At 36.5% G+C, this 17865-nt stretch overlaps 2 protein-coding genes across 2 annotated transcripts in view; one reads left to right on the top strand and one right to left on the bottom strand.

Annotated features, from left to right (window-relative positions):
• The first annotated feature begins 320 nt into the window (after nucleotides 1-320).
• On the top strand, nucleotides 321-3324 carry C14H5orf58 (chromosome 14 C5orf58 homolog). The gene is made up of 3 exons (XM_054079779.1): nucleotides 321-1252; nucleotides 2100-2187; nucleotides 2627-3324. The coding sequence occupies exons 1-3, from the start codon at nucleotides 1121-1123 to the stop codon at nucleotides 2731-2733; spliced, it is 327 nt and encodes a 108-aa protein (XP_053935754.1). The 5' UTR covers nucleotides 321-1120; the 3' UTR covers nucleotides 2734-3324.
• A 9-nt stretch (nucleotides 3325-3333) lies between these two features.
• Nucleotides 3334-17865, bottom strand: part of LCP2 (lymphocyte cytosolic protein 2) — a 29864-nt gene continuing 15332 nt past the window's right edge. Inside the window, exons 7-21 of the mRNA XM_009564514.2 lie at nucleotides 17328-17526; nucleotides 16528-16628; nucleotides 15424-15493; nucleotides 15129-15212; nucleotides 14302-14327; nucleotides 14194-14213; nucleotides 13983-14087; nucleotides 13060-13090; nucleotides 12395-12407; nucleotides 11232-11352; nucleotides 8986-9035; nucleotides 8024-8127; nucleotides 7085-7162; nucleotides 5944-6099; nucleotides 3334-5236 (exon numbers count right to left, since the gene is read on the bottom strand). Of these exons, the coding sequence (XP_009562809.2) occupies nucleotides 5114-5236; nucleotides 5944-6099; nucleotides 7085-7162; nucleotides 8024-8127; nucleotides 8986-9035; nucleotides 11232-11352; nucleotides 12395-12407; nucleotides 13060-13090; nucleotides 13983-14087; nucleotides 14194-14213; nucleotides 14302-14327; nucleotides 15129-15212; nucleotides 15424-15493; nucleotides 16528-16628; nucleotides 17328-17526 (1281 nt within the window). The 3' untranslated portion in view covers nucleotides 3334-5113. The remainder of the gene's footprint in view (nucleotides 5237-5943; nucleotides 6100-7084; nucleotides 7163-8023; nucleotides 8128-8985; nucleotides 9036-11231; nucleotides 11353-12394; nucleotides 12408-13059; nucleotides 13091-13982; nucleotides 14088-14193; nucleotides 14214-14301; nucleotides 14328-15128; nucleotides 15213-15423; nucleotides 15494-16527; nucleotides 16629-17327; nucleotides 17527-17865) is intronic.

Genomic DNA, 17865 nt, shown 5'->3' with positions numbered 1-17865 from the left:
AAAATATATAATTTTGATTGGGAAAGTCTTCATTGCAGTTATAACTATCTTTATTCACTACTGCTAGTTCCATATTTAACTCCTAAAACATTTCTGAAACCTTGTCTCTAAAAAGAAAGTAAAACAAATAAAATCCAAGATTTAAATAAAAAAAAAATTTTCCTTGAGAACCAATAAAAATATTCTACCCCTTAGACTCTACTTTCAAATAACACTAATTAAAACAAAGTCTGGTTTATATTTATCAAATATTACTATATATTTGATATGACATATATACATATATAAGGATGGGATGTCATCCAGAGGGACCTGGACAGACTGGAGAAGCGGGCCTGTGAGTACATCATGAGGTTCAACAAGGCCAAGTGTAAGGTCCTGCACCTGAGTGGGGGCAATCCCCATTTTCAGTACACGATGAGGGGTGATGTGATTGAGAGCAGCCCTGCAGAGAAGGACTTGGGGGTGCTGGTCAAAGCTCGACATGAGCTGGCAACGTGCGCTCGCAGCCCAGAAGGCGAACCATGTCCTGGGCTGCATCAAAAGAAGCGTGGCCAGCAGGGAGAGGGAGGGGATTCTGCCCCTCTATTCCTCTCTTGTGAGACCTCATCTGGAATACTGTGTCCAGTTGTGGAATCCTCAATGTAAGAAGGATATGGAGATGTTGGAACGGGTCCAGAGGAGGCTACAAAGATGATGGGAGGGCTGGAGCACCTTCCTTATGAGGACAGGCTGAGAGAGTTGGGCTTGTTCAGCCTGGAGAAGAGAAGGCTCACAGAAGATCTTATAGTGACCTTCCAGTACCTGAAGGGGCTACAGGAAAGCTGGAGAGGGGCTATTCGTAAAGGCTTGTGGGGATAGGACATGGGGGAACATGTATAAACTGGAGAGGGGCAGATTTAGAGCAGACATTAGGAAGAATTTCTTCACTATAGGAGTGGTCTGGCCCTGGCCCAGGTTGCCCAGGGAGGTTGTGACTGCCCCATCCCTGGAGGTGTTCAAAACCAGGTTGGATGGGCCTTGGGCAGCCTGAGCCAGTCGGATGTCCCTGCCCATGGCAGGGGGGTTGGAACTGGATGATCTTTAAGGTTCCTTCCAACCCTTACTATTCTATGATTCGATGATTCTATATGTATTACTCCATAATAATCTGGGATTTGCTCTTTTAGGACCTTTGGCCCTGGCTGATGACCTCAACGCAAAACCACTCTCTGAAGGGAAGAAAGGCTTGAACAAAGAATTTACTTCAAATGTATGTTTACTTTTTTGTCATACTTCTCAAAAGTGCTGAGGTGTTCTACATAGCGAGCATTATTTATGAATCACTCAGAGTTTTCCCAGATTTTATTTTTAGAATTTCTGAATTATAAATAGAGGGCTGATAACTAGGGCAGAAAACAGGATATACGCAATTTTCTTTAAATTTTCTTTACCATTTTTCCTAAAAAAAGAAAAAATCTAAAGAGATCGTGGTATAAATTTTAAAATTCAAATTATAATTTATTTCAAACAAATTCTAATCTTAATCATCTCCAGAGATTGGATTGTTTTTTTTTAATTAAATGTTAATTGGAGGGAATGTAATCTCCAGAGTAAGCAAAAATATGTTGATTATAAACTAATTACTTATACAGGCATAAATATTCCTGAGCAGGTTTTAGCAGATGCATTAATATTCAGTGCTAAAGGTGACAATTTCTTTCACGCTTGTTGATGTCACAATAGCTCCATCTTGTGGTTGACTAAATATTACTTGACAATTAACTTTCATTTAGATGCTATAGGAAAAGTAAAGTCAAAAACAAAAATAAGAAAAATCTTGATAAGGAGAGGAAATTCTAGATAAGATTAATTTAATCACAGTTGCTTGTTAAAAAAAAAAACAAGGAACAGAAAACAAAAATAAAACCCAAGCGTTCAGTAGTTCCCTTCAGTCACTGTAATTTGGGAATCTCTAAGTGGATATAAAAGTGGAGAAGTTTTAGTTAAAAATATTATTTTAGAAAAGCAATGAAAACCATCATAAAAATTATTATTAGCTGTATCACTGATTTCATTAATTGTATGTATACTGCCAGTTTTGTGTCCATTTCATACAGGCATCCAATGTTGCTGATCAGCAGTTTAACCTTGAAGATGCGATTAAAAATGTTGACAGAATGTGCAATGAGCTGAAGAAACTAAATGGTAATTCTGACTTCATCATCCAGCTAAATAAGAAACTGTTTCAGATGTTGTTTTGAAAAGTGTAGTCGTGAATGGCTTGTGTTTTCTACATCATACAGCTGTTTCATAATCTAATGAAACTATAGAGTTGCTCTTTCATTTTGAAAAATTAAAGAAACAGTAATTACGTAGAAATGGACACATGTTAGCTAACCATGGAAAAAATCTGCTAGGTAGTCAGTCATTCCTTTGCAGGAACGGTAACAATCTCTGAATCGAAATATTACCAGTGTGCTAATACCAAACATTATTTAACCATCTTAAAATAAATAAAACAAGGCAACCCTTCAAAATTTTTGAGCACTTGATAGGCGAACACTGCAAAAAGTGTTGTATATAAATTGCCACTCACTTAGCATTCAGTAAATACCATGATGATCCATTGCCCTTTGTCTTTCAGTGGAAAGCCAGCTGCTGCTTTGCAACCTTATTTTGAATTTCAACCACCCTATGAAGGCCAAAGATTTAAGAGAAGCTGAAGAAAAAACTTGGAATTTGACAGATTAAGTAATTACATCCATTTTCATGCATCATCTTCTATTAACACTGCTCAGTTTGAACTGTAAAACAGTAGTATGGTCTCCTGCAGTTAGGCTATTTTTATTTTAAATTGAAAATGTGGAGTGGAAAAATATTTTAAGGGTGTTATTGATTTTGAGAGACTTTTTTAACGCCAGTTATCCAAATTAAGTCCATTACTAACTAGAAGGGTCAGAATACAGAGCATGAAGGTGTTCACATTTTGATGTCTCCTTTTAAAAAAAACGTATTAGAACAGGAAGAAAAGATTTTCAATTACTTCAAGTCAAATCATCATTCTGTCATCTCAGTTGTGCTCTGGAAAATAGGGGGAAAAACAGTTGGTAAAGGAGGAACTGCAGCTTGTCATTTGATCTGCCTTCCTCATTCTAAAAATTTTGCTGAGGAATGAGGCCAAAGAGCAGATTGCTGCTGGAAAACTGAAAGTACTTTCATTCTAGTTTCTGTAGTGACTTTCTGAGGCACCTAGCTAGGAAAGGAAGAGTTAGCTGTCTAAATACTCTGTCCTGAAATCTTCTTGGCCCAAAATTGTAGTAGCCAGTATTTTCAAGTATTCAATCATACATGTAGGCATGTTTGAATGTTGGCGTGTGTTTTTATTCATAAGCAAAATGTATTTATGGGAATAATAAAATCAAGATTTACTTTGCTGAAAAAAAGCAGTCCTATAATTTGTTATGATGTATTATATTTTCCTTGTCTTTCACTAATGAGGTGATTTAAAATAAATAAAACACAATTCCACAGGAGGTATTTTTATGGGTTTTTGGTGTTTTCAAGGCAGTGCAATGGAAGAGAATTACATAACCAGTTGTGATATGGGTAATATTGCTTTTAGTTTTAGCATTGTTTAAAAACAAACATTATAACTGACTTTTCTTTCACAAGATTAGTAATGATCTTTTAAAAAATATTGGGCTATGAACAGGTTTTGTCACCTGAATGATTTTCAACCTTCTATTTTCAATCTGGTTTTTTTACTTATATTTGTTTGGAAATGAAGTTTGCTAAATTTGGATTCCAGCTCCCACTTAAATATATTAGAAAGGAAGATAGTGTTCACAAACCATATATGTTTAAAGTAAAACTGTTTATGAAATCTGATTATCTCCTCTGAGAAGCTCTAAAGATTATATGGAAGATCTTTTCCTGCGTTGAATTTTGGTTCAAATGTTTCCAGTGAAATATACACAAAAGACTTTAATGGAGAAAAAGTGTGGCAAAGTCTAAAATAATTATCAAACAAAGTCTTGTCAAAAAACAAAGTTACCAGAAAACCAAGGCTAAGAACTGGATCAATCCCACTTAACAAAGGAGAGGGGAAAACCATTGACATAATCCGTTTCAGTGGTCCTCAGTTACAGCTTATATTTTAGAATCGAAAATGTTGTTTGTCTTGAAAAAATACAGTAAAACCAGAAAGCAGTTGTAGAAGAGGAACTAGGTTTAACCTGGTTGTGTCTGTCTGCTTTCTAAGAGATTTGGGTGTGTTCTGCCAATTAAGGATCATGCGATGATAATCTTGTTGATGGGTTTCTTTAAAAATGCAGCTGCTTGATTTAGAGCCAGAAAGACAGAGTTAGAGAGAAGTAAAGCTTGTTTTTGAATAAGGTTAGAGGATCCTAGGAGATACATAATTCCTCTTTGTGGGCCATCAGTGAATCATCTGTGGTATGGCAGAGAGAATATGGCATCTGTAGATATTTTATTTTTAAAAAAAATTGTGAAGACAGTTTCATGACACAAATACAGATCTTGACGAGCAGCTGCATATCCAGGGTCAGTGGTTTTTTTGGTGTCACTGAAACTCGTGTGTCTTCAAGATCCAGGTCAGAGTCTCAGTCTTTTCATAGAACTGGCCATAGTTAGATTTTTTGGGGAAGTGGTTTGGGCGGTGGGGGGTGGGAAATAAATTGGGTTTTTAGTGTCTACTACTCAATTTTGTCAAGGTTTTTGTCAATCAATAATATAATTGCTGCTGCAGTTCTGATCTGAAAGATAGCTTACCTTTTATTTTATCTTATGAAAGTGAAAACATGTATTGGTACTCATGTCATGAATTTTCTAATTTGGTGTGGAAATCATTTAAAGACACACATATGTTAGAAGAAAAAAATCAAATCATGTGCTGTATTATTCGTAGACAGTAACAAGCACATTGTAGGAAAATCAGATTTACAGAGCACTGCATTGCAAGTCATAATTTAAAATTAACATTGCCCTTCTACTTAAAATTCAAAAGATTTTTAATGACTTCGTTATTTTAGTTTGCTGAAAAAGAAATATCGTGAAGTTTACAAACTTCAGTAGGCTTTGATACTATATGTGAACTTCACTCAGGTCTCATTTAAATATATCCTGCAGCATATTTTAATATGCATTGGTTTCTTGAACCTCTGTCTTTTCCATCAATCAGAAGAAGAGGTGTTCTTTGGAAGTGATCAATGATATCTGCCACAGAAGTGAAATCCTGTGGGATGGAAAAAGTGAGAAGTTAACATCAAAAATGCCAGAATTCTAAGTAATTAGTAAAACTAAAGTTTGGGGTTTTTTAAACTCTGAATATTTAGAAGATGGCTAAGGTCCAGTAATCTCTGTCGGATCAGATCTGTTGATCTAATGTGTGTATGACATACTGCAGTGCTGTATAATTAATCTGTGCCGTCTTGGCCTGTCTAATACATGATGTTGTCATTCTGCTTGACAGGGTGATCACACTTCAAAGTTCAAAAAGTTGACTGACAAGGTCAGAGAGTTCTGTCTTAACCAGAGCTGCTGCATGCATGCTGATTGATTTGTCTGATGCCAGGAGATCCAGTGCTGTACTGCGGGATGTAAGCAAACTAGCAGTCTGGGAGCAAAGCAGTAAAGTTGGCAGATAGGGATTCGCTCTCAACTGTGTATTTCCCTTATCTGCTATCTTGGTGTTAAACTTTCCCTAACCAGGTGTATAGATTTCTAATAGCTGTATTCTAAGGCTACTCCTTTATTCCCTGAGTGCAAACAGGAGAATCTGATTTTAATTCAACAGTAACGTATTCTATCATGGATAACTCTCAGACAGTAAGCAGAATTCTAAAGAAGTTAAATAGCTGTCAGGTTAAGTAGCCAGTCACTTAGGAATGAGACAGGAGTTACCTTATGATGAAGGAAAGCAGTATGAAAAACACATAGTACCTCTTTTCCTTTTAAACCAGTTCCTAACAAATATACGTGATCTTGCTCCTGGTAACGAATCTGGATGTTGTATACTTTCTCTCTGTAGAGCACCATCAGTACATACGGATGAGTAATAGTTTTTCTTGAGCTATCTCTTACCAAGAATGTTCCATCCTGAAAGAAGCAAAAATGAAAGATGACAAATGAAAGATGACTTCTAGGTTTGATCAGCTTAACAGACTTAACTAGAGCAATCATGCTTTTAAGTGGTTTTTTTCTTTCTGAAGCCTTTCCTCCTGGTAAGGGAAACTGCATTATTAAAGAGTTTAGGTAATTTCTGAAATGTTTTGGTTTTCAATTTGCTACCTAAAAACTTTCAGACTGATATAAATGCATATTTTTAGGGAAGGGAGGAATGGTGTTCTGTGAGGAAAACATTAAATTGAAAGAGGGAGTAAAACATCCTTTTACCCAAAGAGAAGCTCATTTCTGGTCAGTGCCAATCAAGGTTCCAACATGATCTATTTACAGACAGCCTAAAATAGCATCAATATATAGCATCGAACGATAGCATCTGAGTAATTTTGGTAAAGGCAGTGATATAGTCTCTCTGTCTCTTCCTCTGCTTTTCTTCAGTTCAGATCTGTTTTTAAAAGTCTTCCATTGAAAGATGCTTTCCTAAAGGCATTGAACGTGATCTCATAAGCTGGACCTTAGTACAATTCGATTTGATTTATATCCACATGCACAGATAAGCCTGGGTTTCGCCTGTTTTTAGTCTGTGCTTCATTTTGCTACTAAATACGGCCTAGAAAAGGGTGGGATTCATCTCCTCTCATCTCATTCGGGCTATTTAAAACTTGGAATCTGCAACAAATTCTTTACTAGTGACAGAGAAACATTTCCAGAGAACAAGTCACTCCTAAAAGAGATGAAGTGAAACTGCTTTCTAGAAACAGAGAATTTGTCCACTTTGACTATGAAAACCAACAGCCCTCATGGGTAGTTTAGATGTGTAACTTCTGTGTAAGTAAAGATATTCAAGATAAATCCTTCCACTCTAATTCCTCACTTACCTTCACTCTTCCCCTAAGACTGGAAGGACATCTAACTGAACCATTAAGGAGATGGAGAGAATCACCAGTGATTTAAAAAGTACCTTGTTTATTTTTCGAAGAGCTGCTTCTGCTTCTGTCCGGCTGACATAAGCAACGTACCACTCATTATTTAGTGAGTCCTATGGTTTTTTGTGAGAAAGAAGAAAGACAGCTGCCGATTAACTAGCTTGTGATGTTAACAACACACTAATAAGTTGAGAGAAATTTGAATGTGAGGGATTTTGGTGTTTATGTGCAGGGTGTGAGTTCCAGGGGTTATACCAGTACTGCATTACTGTATGGCAAGTGTCACTTAATGATTTTTAAATTATTTGTTCACTTTGATAAACTGCAAAATATTACAGACCTAGCTGTAATATTTCTGCAAGTAATGTAGGACAAAAGGTATTTCCAAGGATTGGCAGTAAAGTATAGATTTTAAGTAACATTTTCTCTTAGTCTGCCCGGGACACTAGCATTCTTTGCCATTGTTTCTCTGTTTGTTTGTTTTTCAATTATTTTGGTGGGGTTTTTTTCCTTTTTGAACTATCATCAGAGAAAATAATGCAGACTTCCTGTGAACACACCCTGTATGGTTGACCAGCAGTGTTATCACCAGGAGTGGTTTGCTCTAAACTTGTTGCATTAAAAGAAATGTGAAAACAAAATGCACTTAATGGCATGAATTCTTCACTCATCAAGGTTTTGTGGAAGGAGAACTGAAAATGCAACGCTAGTTGAAGGCAATTGTACAAAGCAAGTAATTCAGCAAACAAATATTTTTCTTGTTTTATTCTATTGGTGTTTTGTTATTGTTGTTTTCCTTGGTGAAGACAAATTAAGGCAGTGAAGTTTGACACAGAAAATGAAACTGAAAGCACCTGCTAACATGCTGACGGTAACTACTAGCTAGAAAAACAACTTTGAAAAATGTTCTCCCCTGAAATTCAGAAAATTTGTTGTGTTTGGCAGTTCTGGCTGTTTCTGCAAAGTTTTTGTACCTCATTTTTGTCCAGGTTTGTTTGGTGAACAGTCTGTCTGGTAGGAATTGGCAATGGAGGTCTAATGTCAGCTGCACCCCTTGAAGGAGACCTGCTGTTGTTGCCTTCGAAGACATACAAGTAGAAAAAATGTTAAAACCAGGAAAATAATTTAATCTGTGGAGTGCATACAGGGTGTAAAATCTTGATTTTTAAGAGGAACAAAGACTTTATATCACTCTGATACTGAGACATTTTGAATTGATTTGAAATCAGATTTCAGCTACTGTATGGGAGCCACGATCTTTACAGAAATTCATCTTTGATATGTGGGAACTTTCACTGAACTTTTGCAGTTCAGGTTTCTTTAAAATCAGATGAACTTGAACTAGAACTCACACAGTTTTAGCTTCTGTTCCACTATTACTCAGTTGAGAGCATCTCAGGTTTCTTTAGAGACACTTAGAAGTACTGTTTCTTTGCATTCCTTACCTTCTTAGCATATAGAGACTATAAAACATCACTGTAAGACACAGCCGTTACCATATTAAAAAAAAATATTTGTAAAGCAATTGATTTTTAAGCTTGCTTTCCTTTTTTTTGCTTGTTGCTACAAGGTAAATATGCAGAGTATTTCACGTGGAAGGAGTTCTCTTCCTTGTTCAAGAGTATTGGTATACCACACTGACTTGCAGGTAGTGTTATTCAGCTTACAGTAGTGTTAGCTATATTGAAAAAGATGCTCATATGAAGTTTTGACAATGGTTTAACTAGGCAGTAAGCCCAAAGTTTGTGGGAGAAAAACATCTTCAATTCAGACTAAGCAAGTTACTCATGAGGCCTTTCAGGAAGCTGATGGTTTCCTGTTCACAGCTCAACCAGAAGCATCCAAAAAAAAAAAAAAGAGATTATATTAACTGCACTGAAACCACTTTTCAACCTTCAGATATCTTTTTTTTGTACAGAAAATGCAGGATACAAACCTAGATGTACACGTGGTGGTAGTGACCCACTTGAACACAGGTTTCTAGCACTGTTTAAAAAAAATAAATAAGCAGCAGTCAATATAAGCACGACATTGCTATGCAACATTTCTATGCTCTAAAGAATGGATCTGGACTTTGTGCTTGCTTTACAGGATACAAGCCACTCTTGAGACTTATGAATGATGGGGACAACCTTCTTTTTCTTCCTTTTCCTTTCCCTCTTTTTATGCAAGCAGTTCCACCATTAAGTTTAATTGAAGCTCAGTATCTGGAAATAACTTAGAGGGAATTGATGATGAGCCACCAAGACTTTTGTTTTCATATCGATGCAGAAACTTGCTTCAGCTTTTTGAGTTTTCACTTTATTCCCCTAAAGCAAGGAAACACAGTCAACAGCTTGCTACACGTTTCTTTCTGTGAGGTTCCACAGTAATTTCTCTTATGGTTCTTTGTGTTGCTGAAAATGCAATTCTTATCCTTACATTGCAACTATGGGTATGGAGCTACTAGAAAGAGTCCAATAAAGGGCCACAGAACAAGAAAAATGACCAGAGCATCTCACATGTGAGGAAAGGCTGAGGAAGCTGGAACTGTTTAGCCTGGAAAAGAGAGGTCTCAGCAGGGATCATATTAGTATGTATAAATATCTGAAGGGAGAGCCAGGCTCTTTTCAGTGCCCAGTGATATGACCAGAGGCTATAGGTACAAACTGAAACAGAATGTTCCCTCTGAAGATCAGGAAACACTTTGACTGTGAAGGCAACTGAGCACTAGAGCAGGTTGCTGAGAAAGTTGTGGATTCTCCATTCTTAGAGATACTCAAAAGCCACCTGGACATGGTGCTGCTCTAGGTGACTCCATTTGAGCAGGGGCGTTGGACCAGCTATAAGCTGACAGTGGCAGAGAGCTCATACCCACAACACCATAGTGCCTCCATGAGCCCATGCTTAGTTTACTTCTCCTCTTGCATTCATTTTTTCTGCACTTTATTAGAAAATCTACATTTTCCTTCTATGGCAGGATCCTAGAACCTACATCCAAAGCTTCTTAAAGTGTAAAGCCCGAATCTTCAAGTTTCTTTATATTTATGTGTGTGTATATATATATATATATATTTATTTCTTCACTTAATTGGGAACTAACTGCCTTCATGGTTTTCCTTTACAGTTCATATTTCTTTTCTGCTTAAATGAACTGTGAAAAAAACTCTGAGATGAATATGTTAATTACATTTGCAGAACAAAAACACCCTATCACAACTTGTGATTCATGGGAGAGAATCAGCCAAATAAGGGCCTCTGCCATAGCAAAATTCCACAATGCTGTTTGAATATAAGTAGAAGTGTTCATCATAGGAATAGTTCCTATTTGCATATGACCTTGCTATTACTATTGCAATATTAGTTCTACTTGGGTGTCAGCAGTTCCAGAGTATGATGGTAAATGGGAGGAATTAATCAAAGAGCCATTAAAAAATACAGAGATTAGAAAACATACTACAGGCTTAGACTCGAGGAGCATACTCTAACTCATCAAAGGCTAAGTCTCTCGTGTGCTGCATCAGAACCCAAAATTTAATTAAGGCCTTTTCCATTTAGCAAATGAAGACATAACAATCTAATACTTGGAAGCTGAAGCTGGAAGGCATCATAATTGAAGCAAGGTTCACAATTTTAAATAGGAGTTATTAACCTTTAGGGTAAAATTTAGTAAAAAGGAGGTGAAATTCTTTCAGATTTAACTCAAGACAGCTAAGGTTACGGGGTTTGTTAGGCTGAGGCAATTAGCAGTCGCAGCTCCAGTATTTAGGCTGAATCCTTTCAATGAAGGACCTCTGTTGCCTATATCCTGCATAGTTTTGTAAAAGGGCTTGTCCTTCTTATGCATCCTGCAGGCAATGGGAGAGGTGTCTCAAGAATGGAAGCATTGTATCATGTACATCCTAAAATACTTCCTTGACATAAATGTTGGGGTATTTGACTTTTGTCTTGGTTGCCTGATGTATACTGTCTGCTTCACTGAATATAGAGCTTCAATTATATTAAGAATTCTCCTTTCATAATAGGAACAACACAAATTAGCATTTAGTGAAGGCAAGGATCTAGCTTGAAAAATAATGGACTGCTTAAAGTAGTTAACTTGCTTTTACCTGAGAACCCTGTAGCCATGTATCTGCTATTATTTTCTAAATTGCAAAGAGGTTGAGATTCAAAATAAATGACGCAACAATGGGTGAAACAAACCTTTCTGCACCAGGCATAGTGTTGGATCCTGGCTTAGGTGGAGGCTTTACAGATTTGGATGGGAACGTATGGGAGCTGTATGGGGGCAAAGATAGCTGTGGCACTGGTCTTTGGGGTGTGACTGTGGAGAGGAAGAGAAGGAAAATTAAAATGTACATGAAACATTCTTATATGAGGTAGAATGAGAAAATTCTGTCACGTTACTGCTGTTTAATTAGATAAACTTAATGGAGTAAACTGTTCTATTAAAAGTCCTTAGTATGTTGGTTACAGACTGTAAACTCATACGGTCAACTTAGAACTTTAAATTAAGTATTAAAATTAAAAATACACTGCAACAGGCTTGTACAATATTTACATTTTCTAAGTTCTGTTTTGGATAAGCCACAATTCAGATACTTTAACTGTAGTAGAGCTGAAGGTGGTCTGTAAACCTGTGTTCTCTCTTACATTGCTTCTAAATATGTATTTGAGTTTACCTTTTCAAACTTCATAACTTTGTGAGATTTCTCCCATATCATCAAAAATAACATAGCCTTTCTGCTGTGTCCTCAGACCTCAACTACTTATAAGAAGGGAACAGGTTACGCTCTGCACAGTTTAAAGAGCCCTAATCTTTATGGAGCCTTCCAGACAGTGACTATTTGTAGAGACCTTTCCAAATGTTCTGCTTCTGTTACGGCAATACTTTACCAAGTTACTTAATTTTAGGAATGAGCATCCTGAAGCAGTCATAAATACTATTATTAGATGAAGCAAATTCTGCCTCTGTTTGTTAGAGTAAATTACATTACGCAGAAGACTAGTATCAGCAGGGTTTGACTGAACATTTTGTTGCAAACTGGGAGAATACCAGGTTTACATGCCTAGCTGTTTGGTGTTGTATGCATATCACAAATCTCTAAAATGTAATGTTTCAAAATAAGAAATCCTGCTGTCTCATAACTTGCTGATTGAAAGAAACTATTAAGGTATTAATTTCCTGTGGTTTGTGGCTTTGATATATAAATCTGCATGAGGTACTTTGTAAGCATTCTACAGCCTGCCAAGATACCTCCTGGCTTTTTGAAATGGCTCTCAAGAAACAATGCTGCAATTGCTATTATTTTATCAGAACTAAGACAAAGAGACTAAGTTTTAAAAATCACTGTAGAAATACTTACTGTCTTCTTCTTCCTGGGGAGCCAAAAGAAAATAAATATTAGCAATTTAATATAGCACGATTCTTAGGAATATTTTAGAAAACAAAAACATGTAAGTTGATGAATTTTGGTCGTACAAGGACTCCAATATCTGTACTGTCACTTTAATCTAAAATGCTGGGGCTTTTATCATCATGCAACACCAAATAATTTTTAATGTTCCTGTGTTAAGGTGCAGCTATAATTTATAAATAAGCTATGAGGTAGATGTCCCATAACAGATCTTGACTCAAAGCAGTCAGAAACTCAGCAGATGTAAACTTTCCTCATAACTTAGGAATATACAGGCTTTCAGAGTTACCCGAAAATGAAATACTTAGGTCAGCTCAAGCTGAAAAAAAAACCCCAAACCCCAAAGCTGGTGTAAGCAAAATCACTTCTTCCATGTTATAAAAAAATTCTGGCCTTATTCTTCCTGTTATCTAAGCCAAAGTACGCAGGCAATAAACTGATTTTGACATAGAAGGACTGTTTAAGAAGAAGACGTGCTATGAAAGATCCATCAGTAATCATTATGACTGATAAAAGAAATTAGTTTACCTTTTCCGGAATCATTAGTTTATACAGGTACTTTGTTTTATTGTAGTCCCTATACCTTTAAATATTTGCTGTCACGCTAAACTTACCTCATTTTTTTTGTGTGGTGTCCAACCCGGCCTGAAAGGAAACAGAGAAAACAAAATGTGAACCATAGTCAGAATATTGCTCATTCACTATCTGTGCATTAGGCTATATTTTCAACTAAAATATGAATTTATACTAAATTTTACAGACCCAATGAACGCACATTTTTCTTCGTCTTATAAATATGTAAGATTCTAATTTTCAGCCGCAGTCTAAGACATCATGCTAGTCCTTAACCTGTCTTGTTTCTATTAACTAGGAAATTGTCTAATGAATTTGATTATAAGACTAGAGCTTAAAACAAGTATTTACAATGATGAAACATTAGACATGAAGTCTTGAACTCATTTGTAGTACTCGACAACACTCGTGGAGCAAATGATAACCTTCCCAGTTTTTGTTTCTCTGATAAATTATCCTGGCTTATCAGCTTATCTCATTTACTTTCTTATTTTACTTGAAGGTCAGTCACCAAGTTATCCAGCAAATGCTAGAGAATGGTCTAGTTTTGCTAAAGAATGCTACTAGATATTAAAAATTAGTTTTACAGACTAGTAAAATAGGAAAGTAGAGCTTCTATTTTCTAACATCCTAGAAAAAAAAAATAGCAATAGAAGTCATGAAAGAATGTTCCCTAGAGCAAGAACTTGATCTGGTGGAAAAAAACACGGATCGTTTATTTCTTTGTGCAACTTGGAAGTCAATTATGCCCTACATAATGGTCATTTGAGATACGGACTGAGGAGAGACCTTGCTCTGCCTCACGCTGTTCTGCTAACAGAACGCCCCGTGCATATTCACAAAGCAAAACTTTGATATCTGCTGATATTACTGTCATACTGTAACAGTAAATTACACTATCCTGTGTTGCTGATCCATACTTCCATTAATTTTAATCTATATTTTCAATTAAGTGAACACTTACTTTACAGGGGTTTGCTTCCTTAGAGGAGGTGGAATGCCTCTTTCGTATCTGTCGCTTGATGGGACAGGAGGTTTTGGCATCATTGCGAGTTGCTCCCCCAGGGATCTAAAGTAGGAGAAAAATAATGAAATAAAGGCAAAAAACTTCTTACTATGAAACAGCTGGGTAATACTGACAGCAAGAGCCTCATTTCCAGGGGCAAAATTCTTACCTTAGCTGTGCAGTCAAAGGCTGTAAAACAAAGAACAGTTAAGGGAATGTGTAAGTGTATCAAAATGGGTGAAAACCATCATTAAGCACCTAACAAAAATGGCCTTACCTTTTCAGGCAAGCTTGGCTTCCTCCCTAAAAATATTTAAAACTTACATTTAGAAAAAAAATAAATTTAAGACATTTAATTAAAGTTTCTATGAAACAAACCAGTTTCGAATATTAATGAAAGTGTATTTTGCAGATGGAAGCAATCAGCCTCCTGAAATGTAACCCAGAAAATTTTTTTGGCTTTGCAAGAGAGAGCAAAATTGCAACACCTTTTATTAAAGGTAAATCTAAAAATTTTCAGAGTTGTAATATTTGCTGTTGTATTTTCTATAATTCAGCTTCAAACTACTGGACACTTTTGTGTCATTATGTACCAGGTGGAAGTGTTTAGACAATAAATAAAAATTACAGAGTGTTCTCTTTAGATTCTCTGTAAAATATAGTTTTCAAGACTGAAACAAATGCCTTTTTTTTTCTGTTTGTTTTTTTCTTTTTCAGTTCTTGGCATTCTTTTAAGTCTGGGTGCCAAATCACTTAGTAGTGTAAGCAGAGTCTCATGAGCTTTGTATGCAAATGTTATTTTGTCTTTTAATCTAAATATTCCCTTTCACTCCCATAAATATTAAGTCAAACTTCTATTACACAGGGTTGCCATAATGTCTTTCTGTTCAACTAGTCGTGAGCTAGGATTGCTACTTTCTATATATAATTTCTGTCACTTTATAAGTGCTGCTCTCATTTTTTATTCATAAACATATCACCTGGTATGTGGTTGGATTATAGTACATTTGGTTGAGCCTTGCTGTTTTGCATGAATGATATTCAAACTGATTATTTTGAATAATTAAAAAAGCCCCACTGATATTAGCACAAACAAATACCGACCTGTTATTGGGCTTTCTCTTTCAAATGGTGGAGCAAGGCGATCCAGTGTGGGTTTTTTGCTTCTGTCTATAGAAGGAGCTGGGGCTAAACACAAAAGCTGTGTGAGATAATTTGCTGGTATAGATCAATATATCTTTATTTTGCATAGTCATGAACTGATGCTGCTACTTAGAATAACAAGTAAAGCATCTGTATAAGCAGTAGAAAAGAGTGGAACTGAGGAGATACCGGCAAAAATGAAGTGCTATACAGCCTGTGGGAAGAGCTTTACAAGGAGAAAATCGGCTGTACTTACGTTTCAAAGGCTTGGTATTTCTGTCTCTATCCAAGTCGTTGTTGCTTGGTAGGGAAGGAAAAGCTGGCAGCTAAAACAAATATTTTGCCTGTGGTTAAAATGTGTCTTCATCTTTCCGTTTTAATTTTAGTATGTTAACCCACCACACCGCATCTACCAATCTTTGTCTCTGGTACAGCACAATGAATAGGTCTCTGCTCAACTCAGGAAGGAGACATTAATGCTCCTGAGGAATGACCTGCACACATGTATTTTGTTAGATGCAGAATAGCCTCCATCTGTTTAGTCTTACAGAGAATACTCTAGTGGGCTGTTAACTTTGGGAAGGGCATGTGTTTTGTCAAAGGAAAGAAATGGGAGCTTCAACAATGCTATTACACATTTTTACCTTTGACGCAGCGTTAGTGCTTAAAAATGGTATTGAAATTAGTGGATGTAAATTTGAAGTTGAGAGATATGTATTACGTCTGTGTTACTGACTGTTGCTGATTGAGAAGGGGGAGAAAGGTCTGTTCTTTGTTACTGGGACAGCTGGAGTCATAGAGCATACTGTTGTCAGCAACTGCAAAACATGTTTGCATCCAAAACTACGTTTTTGCAGACAAAAGACTTCCAATGTTCATTCTTACTACAATTAAAAAAAAAAAGCAGCAACTTAGGACAGCAGTCTTGAAAACTCATTGAGAGTCCTATGTGGTTTATGTACATGAACTGTCAGACCAAAAGTCCCTCCATCACATCCTAAAATTACCTTTACTTGTGTACATGAGTAGGTCTAATGTACATCTGTTCTGGCAAAGAAACAAAGAAGCATCTATTACAAATCTATAATTTATACTGGAGATGGATGCACAAGTAGGTAGAAATTTCCAGTTTAAGAAATAGTCAAGTAATGTGAAATAATTTAATATATTTGTCTTATGAAGTGTAATTGTTCCATGAAAAAGTGGCCACCTGGTAACAGTTCAAATCTGTTTTGATGGCTGAATTTCTTCCTCTACATAGAATCTGAACATAAATATATGAATATTAATGGCATTACACTTGGACTTCAAAGAAGGTACTGGCAAAGGAAATAAGTGAAATATCAAGAAAGAAACATACAGAAGCACCTCTTCCCCCAAATGCAGATGGTACTGGGGATGGGCCAGGTCGCTGGGGCGGTACTGGAGGCTGCTGTGATGATCTGGATGTTGGAGGCCTGTCTAGAGAAAACAAAAATCCCAAACTAAACTACACAGAGTTTGATTATTTTATTTTCATTAGATCTTCATAAAAAAGACCTCTTGCAAAAACCTGCATACTTTGTACCATAAAGATATTGTTTTAGTATATAATGGGCAGTTGCTATATGATGAGTGTTGGTTTGAGAATTGGTTTAAGGCTTGTCTGCTCCTTTGGTGGTGAGATGACTCCATCTGCTTGTCAGTTGGCTCACCTTGTTGATTGTCATCCACTGGGTGAAACACTAGCCAGCCTAAATGACACTTTTGTCTTCCTGTATTTGACTGCACACCAGCAGGCTTAAAGGAAAAAGAAGACAAGCAGAGAAAGCCAATCTCTCTGTTGTCACAACTTGCTCTGTTCAAGGTTGCACTATTAAAGCTAATACACTATGTACGTATGTTTAACTTCATGCAGATTCAAATCAAAGGCCAAATGATGCACACATCACGGGAAACTAATCTTTAATCCAACAGAGCTTGTCTGAAGTAGAAAATTTAGCTTTAAAAGTCACAAAGGCATCAACACACAGTAAGTCTGTCACTAAATCTTGTTCATGTTCACTGTTGACTTCAAGGAATAGCCTTCTATATTCCATTACCAGCCACCTAAAACGTGGCCGATTAATGTGTGAAATTATAATTTAAAATAATTAATAACACTTAATTTTTAGTAATTACCTATATAATCTGTGTTGTTTGCAAGTGACTTGGCAGGAAATATGACATTGTGGTGTGCTTCATCGTTATTGGATGGCGGTGGCTCATAGCCATCACTGTCATGTTCTGCTTCCTCAGGTTCTTCTGTTGGTGATTCATAGTCAGCCTCATCTTCCTTTTCCTGGTCATCATCGGGGCTTTCATAGTCATCATCGTCATCCTGGCAAATGTACATAAAAGATGGATGCTGTAACAGAATACTAAACACTGCAACGAAGTTTCCTTGTAGCATTTCACTGGGGTATTTTTCACTCTGGAGGATGTCAAGTTTTTGCAACCAGTTTGAGTGAAAAAAATCTCTGCTAAAACAAACGGGGAAAGGAGGCAACGTTTTATTAATGAATACAGGACTCAACAGCTTGAGAAAGGAAATGAGGATTATTTTATAACATTAAGTTTCAGTGGAAGGCTAAGATGAGGTGATAACTTATTGAAATGCATAGTGCCTTTGTTTTAGGTAACTGACAACGCATCAGCAAACACTTCAGTGCTTCCTAGG

This window comes from Cuculus canorus, chromosome 14 (genome assembly GCF_017976375.1).
Source record: "Cuculus canorus isolate bCucCan1 chromosome 14, bCucCan1.pri, whole genome shotgun sequence".
NCBI lineage: Eukaryota > Metazoa > Chordata > Aves > Cuculiformes > Cuculidae > Cuculus > Cuculus canorus.
Note: the sequence above shows the minus strand (reverse complement) of the source record. Positions and strands in the feature narration are given on the sequence as shown.